The sequence below is a fragment of the Centruroides sculpturatus genome, unplaced genomic scaffold, assembly GCF_000671375.1.
Source record: "Centruroides sculpturatus isolate CEXI.00-Female unplaced genomic scaffold, Cexi_2.0 scaffold109, whole genome shotgun sequence".
Taxonomy (NCBI): Eukaryota; Metazoa; Arthropoda; class Arachnida; order Scorpiones; family Buthidae; genus Centruroides; species Centruroides sculpturatus.
In genome coordinates, this window is record NW_019384440.1 from 493,892 (window position 1) to 501,998 (window position 8,107).

General features: G+C 34.0%; 2 protein-coding genes across 4 annotated transcripts in view; one reads left to right on the top strand and one right to left on the bottom strand.

Moving 5' to 3' along the window:
• The window catches only part of LOC111620129, a 4,401-nt gene extending 1,528 nt beyond the window's left edge, over positions 1-2,873 (bottom strand). Inside the window, exons 1-4 of one of the 2 annotated variants that reach the window (XM_023361994.1) lie at positions 2,771-2,873; positions 2,547-2,680; positions 1,302-1,404; positions 1,127-1,240 (exon numbers count right to left, since the gene is read on the bottom strand). In XM_023361994.1, the coding sequence (XP_023217762.1) occupies positions 1,127-1,240; positions 1,302-1,404; positions 2,547-2,678 (349 nt within the window). In that variant the 5' untranslated portion in view covers positions 2,679-2,680; positions 2,771-2,873. The remainder of the gene's footprint in view (positions 1-1,126; positions 1,241-1,301; positions 1,405-2,546; positions 2,681-2,770) is intronic. The other variant, XM_023361993.1, reaches the window with a different exon arrangement.
• Positions 2,874-2,878: 5 nt separating this feature from the next.
• LOC111620128 (syntaxin-5-like) overlaps positions 2,879-8,107 on the top strand; it is a 34,809-nt gene continuing 29,580 nt past the window's right edge. Inside the window, exons 1-2 of one of the 2 annotated variants that reach the window (XM_023361991.1) lie at positions 2,879-2,934; positions 3,951-4,037. The gene's annotated coding sequence lies outside the window, so the exon portion shown is untranslated. The remainder of the gene's footprint in view (positions 2,935-3,950; positions 4,038-8,107) is intronic. The other variant, XM_023361992.1, reaches the window with a different exon arrangement.

The window sequence follows — 8,107 nt, forward strand, 5'->3', positions numbered from 1 at the left end:
AGGCATTTATTGAAGCTACTGGGCATGGTTAAAACTCAAGACAGCGTAAGCACAATTATTCCAGATATTACAGGTTCCGACAAGTAAAGAATTTTTATAGTCATGCCACAAATAAGCTATATATTGATTATTGACCATTTGTGACATGCTATAACGAGCAAAAATTTAAAAAAACTAATAGGTAGGTTTAAAATTAATAAATACAAATGTATTCTGGCAGTGAATGAGTTAATTATGCTTTCTATTTGCAAAACTCCTCAACCTTAACACAAAATAACAAAAAAAGTGAATTTTTAAGAAATTTGCGGGATTTCCCGGGATATTTCCCGAGTTAAAAAAACAACCGGGATCCCGGAATCCCGTTTCAGAAACCCTAGTCCCACCTATCGCGTAAGTTCGGGGTATTACTGTACGTTGCCTGACGAATGTTATGAACCGACGATTCCCCAAGATTTCTCTAAGTTTCTAAGTAGGTTACAAGATTTCCACTATATAAAGTTTAAATAAATTATTTTGTATCAAACTTATTACACACGCCAAAATAAGGATGTAGCTGCCACCTGAAATAACTTTCTATGGGAAACTGATTCCTATTTAGGTATTGGATACGTGAAGAAACCAGAAAAATTCCATGTGGCTAGCTCGTTGGTGAGGTGCGAACCCTCGATCAATTATCGGTGTCCAGTTTTATCCTCTCCGCCCCAAGAAAAAGTGCCAATAGTTTCACAAAATCTGTGTTATTTAAAATGCCATCATCCGTATCTTTCTATAGTAAATAATTAGAAAGAACATGACGACGATATCTTTGAGAATTATAATTAAAAATATATTGTATATATCTAGCTGCCGCTAGAGTTTATGCCGCCCGGGACAAGACGAGCATTTGAAGTCTCCTATCTTCCTACATAAAATTTTTAAAAATATTTGCTTCAAATGCCATGCATTGTTCCATCAATCAATATTTAATTCGCATTGTGTAATATAAATAAAAATTTTTAAAAATAATACGCCTAAAAATTTCCGCCCTGGGCAAATGTCCAATCTGCCCATACGGTAACACTGGCCTTGTGAATCACAATACACAAAAATTTATTCTATAAAATGAAGAATGGAAAAATAAACATACCGACGCATCTTTTTAAGAGTTCTGTTTGATTCACAGATTGATTTTTTAATTTATAAATTAATTCGTTTAATTTAAAATAATGATCTTCATATTCTTCTAATTGCTTATGAAGTTCTATAAAAAATTGTTTGAATATAGTAAAAGTTGCCTCAAAACTGTTATAATATGAAATTACCATTATCTGCAGATCTATTCTCATCTTTTTTTCCTTCGGTATCTTCATCTGATTTTTTTGATGGAAATTTTTCCAAGAGTATTCGAATCAGTATCACCAAATCCTTCATAGAAACACTTGCAATGAGATATTACTTAAACGTTTAGTAATTAGTGATGTAACGAATATTCGGTTACTATTCGGTATTCAGCCTATTCAGCCTATTTTTCGCTATTCGGCCGAATACCGAATACTTTAAAACCGGAGTAAGAAATAACAAAAACACTGTAAATTAATCATTTCGGTATTTAGATTTAATATTATCGGGTTAGTGTTGTTTGTTTACATTTATTTATAACTTATAACATTCACAAAATAAAAAAAATAATATTAGTCACATGTATTTACAATTTATAATTACAAATATCAGCCCACGTACGCACCTATTTGTTCGAGAATCGTCACACACATCTGACCCTGTCTATTCTTTTTAAGCGCTCGTCTTTGCGCTTTCCTTTCTCTTTCCTCTATCTCTCTAGTCCACGTATGCCTATGCATATATCATAATACGCGCTCACGATACCTTCGATTCGTCACTCTTCCGTCGTTGTTTTTCCATTTTATAATTACGTGACTCATAGCCCGGTGATAACGTAGAAAAGAGACAGATAGGACGTCGGTATATGTCACAGTTATGATTTGACAGATTCGAGACAGCTTGATAGCCCGAACGGTCCCAGGCTTTCGCCCGGGCACGCTAAGTGACTTTCATTACAAGCATTTAGCTTTCCAAGGTCTATGACAACAATTGTTTGGCATTGACGGCCGCAAATTTGGCGCCAATAAGCTGCTTCGACTTGTTCGATTATGTATCAACTCAATTTCATATTTATTTTCACATTTTCACTTCGCGGTCTTACTCTGTTCTTTTTCCATTATTTACATGTGTAGGTCATTTCATTGTTATTCACATTTGATATCGTCATTTATCACATACTGCCATGACGCTCTTGTCTGAACTGTAAAGAATTAACGCAATTGGCGAAGCGTAGTGACAGTGGGCCAATGGAGAGCAAGTCCTGGCTATAATGAGGTTTGCGTGCCAATTTTCGTACGTGCGTTAATCGAGCCGAATAGTTTGGCCAAATATTCGGCTATTCGGCTACGCTCCTGGCCGAATATTCGGTATTCGGCCTGAGGCCGAATATACTATTCGTTACAACACTATTAGTAATATATTATTGTATTAATAAAATATTAACTTACTCGGACACAATCACCAACATCCAGATCTTTTCCCTCATTGTAGATCCACTTGGATAAACTAGTCTCCTCTATATTAACTAGGCTACTGACTTCAAACAGAAAATCTTTCATTGTTTTTCTCCAGTCATCCATGACTACGTAAACAGAATATAAAATAAAATCACACTTCGTTATTATTTTTTTAAAAGCACGGAAACATCAAATAATATACAGTAAAATCAAACCTAAATAATTCCGGAAAACAACGTAGATATTAATTAAGTATGCTGTTTATTCTTGTTTGTTACGTGAGAAATAACAATGCCTCATTAAATCTTTGTTGCAAAGAGCGAATGGCTCAGACATTAGACATCAGCCTGCCGCTCTAGGAATCCGGATTCGTGTCCAGGTTTCTAAAAATATTAAATATGATCAATCGCATTTAAATTACCTCATAGGCAACAAACCGTTTCGATAGTATCGCGATTTACGAAATATAAGTCCGATTTATTTATATGTATAAATATGTTTCCACACAATTAACATATATTTGAAGTTTCATTTAGTATTGAAAAATCTCGTGAAAATCCAATATCAGTTTTAATATTTGATCTTTCGAAACATGCTTATCACAGAGAAAAATATACGCTGTAGTGCCACGAAGACAAATGTTTTTCTTCAGGAGACGAGTTTGAACACTTTTTTCTTTTGCTTTTTTCGCCGTGTTGACCCTAAGACTGCGTTTTCTGAAATACTACTATGGGCCAGGCTCACAATGGTACGGTCGGATGGTGAAGGGCGGGGCCCGACATATCCGGACGGACCAGCAACTGAAAAATTCCTGGATTTTTTCGATCCGTCCGGATTCGATTCCGAATTCCCAGAACAGTGGGCTGCAACCTTAACCGCGCGACCATCCGACCATCTATAACTAACTATTAGGAATAGATTCAAAGAACCTCGACGGTCGGATGGCCGAGCGGTTAAGGTTGCAGCCCACTTTTCTGGGAACCCAGAATCGAATCCGGACGGAACGAAAAAATCCAGGAATTTTTCAGTTGCTGGTCCGTCCGGATATGTCGGACCCATCCGATCGGCCCATTTTGGGCCTAGCCGAACCCATAATAGGTCTGTTAAAAGAGGCCTTAGTGCCCAAAACGCGGGAAGAGTAAAAAGAAAAGGATTCGAGGAACCAGATTCGATTATTAAATTTTATTTTTCCACAAATTTTTTTATTTTTAAACCATCATTTCTTCGAAAAATAAATTATAAACGACTTTGCAATATTTTTATTAATAATATTTATATTGATATTTAATTAAAATTAATACATTAATTAAATTTAAATTACGCAAAATAAACATATATAATTATTTTTGACATTAAATTTTAGGTCAATTTTTTCAGTTTTATTTTTCATTCTAGGTGACGCACGAAGTGACGTCACAATAACATCACGAACGATGTCGTGGACATTTAACGAGAAGGGAAGTTTGGACTCAAACACCGAAGGTAAGGACAGTTCCATCTTTTATCAGTTTTTCGATGTTTATGAGATTACTTTTTACACTTTCATCGCGAATAACAGCGGCATTAAAAGATTAACAACGAAAGACGATCGTTTATTTCCGTTTCTGTTTGTCATTTGTAGAAATATTCTACAAGATCCTTGAAGTTCTGCTTAATTGACACAAGATTGTCGTGTTGTATTCTAATTTATTACTTATCATTCGAAATTTTATATATATATATTTCTAAAATTATTGTTTCAATTGCAATTTGCATGTCTTAACATATCTAGAATTTAATCAATTTCAACAATACTGTGACACAATTATTACTTACTTATTAGAAAATATGGCATAATTTATGTTTCTTAACATTGATTCAATCAAATAAAATGATATACAAGTTTAAAATGAGTATTTAATTTTGATTGAGAGCAATGTAACAAAATTACATCGACTATACAATGTTCTACAAACAATAATCTTCCTTGTAACCTGATAATTGTGAATATCCGTGACTAAAGTGCGATTTAAGCTCTTAATCTGATTAATTAGGGATGACCCTTGATATATTCTCTCGTTGTACTGTACGGGGCTCGATTCGAGCTCTGAATGAGACGGTTGGGACCTTATCAGAGCTGTAGGGCATATCCGTAGGAGCAAAATGTCAAAGGAACTGTATCTCTATGACAATCGCTGGTCATTCTGTTTGTGTATTATTCAATTGTTGGACACAATGCTTTTTGTTTGTGTGTTCCATCGCCCTTTAGGCCTGGAAGGGCAATAAACCCGTGGGGGAAGTGGGTACATAAGGAATAAGGGTTGACAGAAGAACTGTTTTTCCTTTTTGGTGCATTTGGGGAAGCAAGTGAAGGCGATCGGCTACAACTGGATCTTATAACGGAAACATTGGAAGCCAACGAATGGAATTTGGATCGACCCGACAGTTAGAAGAAGATGGCGAATGCGCTACAAGCCTAAGGAATCCTTCCCTGTATTCTAATTGTATACAGTAAACTAATCTTGTAAATAATTTCACAGATCGGAAAATATATAATTGTCGCTAAAACTGAACGAGTGATTTTAACAGGAACGAAGGATTGGATTTATGTTAATTCGACTTCGTGTTGAGGAAATAAAACTTACACTTCAACATGTGACCCTTTCTGAGATATATTCCCCCAAAATTAGTCTTTTCTATTATCAAACTTTCCCATGGATGTGTGTTTTTTTATATTTTTTTATCTCCACATGTCTAAAATATATTGTCTTCTCCTGAATTAAGAAATTAAAACCTTAACATTTTAGATCAGAAATTTGCTATAACTGATTTCATGCAAAATATTTGTCACTACAGCCACACTGATAAGGAACTACTGTAATTTTATATATATGTTTAGAAAGTTTGAATAGGTGAAACACCAGTCCAGACAATGAGTGTTGTCAACGTATCTGGGGTAAAGGATGACCTTTTTATGTATAGAAACTTTCTAATACAGTAATACCCCAAACTTACGCGATAGGTGAGACCGAGCGATAACCGTGTAAGTTGAATTCGCGTAAGTCGGTATAATTTTGCATATAAATACATACAAATAATTTTTAATTGGGGCCGGAGACTAAAGAAAACAATAATTTAGAAAAAACTGTTCAATAAAATCTTAGTTAATACATTTGTATAACAAATTATATTATTATACAATTTTTCACATTTACTTGATCATCACACCATAATTTTAACATTGTTTCCATCTCAGCGATAATACCGTGATGTTTATGAATGATGCTTGAATTTAAAGATTGAGCATTTTTCGCAGCTCCGAGAATTTTTTCTTTACCTCTTATAATTGTTCTGACCATCGATTCCGGTAGATCAAACTTCTTTGCCAATTCACAAATTTTCATTTTTGTATCGAACTCTTTAATAATGGGTACGTTCGTAAAGTCAAACGAGTTAAACGCGTTAGTAATGAATTGTTCGAAAAGTCTAACGAAATAAGAATAACGATGACGTCATTCCCGTTTAACTCGTTCGACTTTACGAACGTATCCGATGTTAACTTTACATTCCAAAGATAAAGTTTTTCTTTTCTTGTTTGGTGCAGAAGAATCAATTTTACTTCGTTTAGATGACATAGTAGAGTCTCTCAAGTCTCCGTAGATATAACAAACACAGAAATAAGTAACACAAAATTAATTGTAGCTGTGTCGATTCCGCGCGACACATACGAACATGTAAGATGAACAATAGTGTGGGGGAGTGCATAATTAAGGGTTGCGTGGCGCTCAAACAAAAGACGAATCAACAAGATTTGAAAATTGCGTAACTTTGGGTTCGCGTAAGTGGGGGTATTACTGTAATTGCATTTCTTACAATATCTAATGATCGTAAAGTTAATAAAAATTTCCACCTTAACTCATTTAATATAGAATCTAGTATTTACACTGATGAATTTGATTTATTCTGATGTTTATTTTAGAAATTAAGCAGCTTATGTAATTCAAACTGCCTAATCAGTTTGAGACATTACTAGATTTCTTCCAGACTAAATAATCCAGCTGATGATTGCAGTTTTTGAGTATTTGATTTGTGTTTGAAAATCTATATATATATAAATGGACATGTATGTCCCTATATTTCACTTTTCCGCCAAAACTACACATCGCACGCGAATAATGTTTGTATGTGGTAGTAGCCCCAAGTCTCCATTCGTGCATAGGGGCGGTTGTGTCTCGATAGCTATAAGGGTGTGGGAGATATGAGGCTGAAAGTGGTTGAAAGTGGCTTTCTATTTTGAATGTTATGTTCAAATTTGTTCGAATTAAATTCGAACATAAAATTCGAATATTGGTTTGATTATAGAACGATTGTAAACGTTCTAGAAACGTTGAAAATAGTTCGTTTGACTAAATGTAAAAATTCTCTAATTAGTCTGGAAACGGGGACCTAATTCTTGCATTCTGTGAAAACGGGTAAGATTAGCTATAATGTAATTATCTTAATCTTCACTATCGTTACTTTTTGCCCAGCGAAGCGGGTCCTTGCAGCTAGATTCTAGATTACTTAGAAAAACAGTCTTTTATATAAAAAAAACCCAGCGAAGTGGGTCCTTGCAGCTAGTAAATTAATAATAAAAAAAAAGGAAAAATATAATATAAGGCTGATTTAACATGTTTGGTTATGCATGTGATAAGTTAATAAGTTTAAAGATATATTGATAAAGCAGGAAAATTGTCTTTTGATATTATTTTAATATTTGGATAATAAAAACAATACAACTAATAAATGAAAACAGTAAATTCAGGAAAAAGATGAACTTAATATAATTCAAAATTTGTGATGGCATTCTACTATGGTACGAGTAACATTCATCACAGGAAACCATTCCACAATACCAACCAAAATAGCAAACACAGCCCCCATTGATAACACATAATGAAAATGAGCAACAACATGAATATTGAATAGGAATAAAAGAATATCTAGGGTCTCACAGATTTGATAGTCTATTTTAGTGTTAAATTATCAAATTACAGTCGACCCCCCTATAACGTACGTTCTTATAACGACAATTCCTATAACGTAGCGAAAAAATTGTAACAACTTTCGTATAACATACCTCCTATAACGTCGTTTCGCGACAAGATTGATAGAGTCTGGACCAATAGTGGATAAGCAGCCGAACTACTTTTCTCCGACCCTGCGCCACGCTACAGAGCGGCTAAATTGAGTTTGCTATCGTCTGTTTAGTATTATATATAAATTATATATAAATTAGGTACTGTACATATAATTATATATTAATTATATATAAATTAGGTACTGTATATATAATTATATATTAACTTAATTTATTGTAACTTTATTATAATTATATATATGCTTTCTGCCGCCTGGCAACACGCTACGGAGATTTTAGGCTAGTAAGTTGAGTTTATTATCGTCTGCACAGTATGTAAATTAGGTACCGTAAGTCTAATACAGCACTAATTTTATACATTTCTTGTGAAAGAAACACTTCTTATTCAACGTCCATAAAAATTATTTATATTAATGATGTCTCCAAAGGTCAA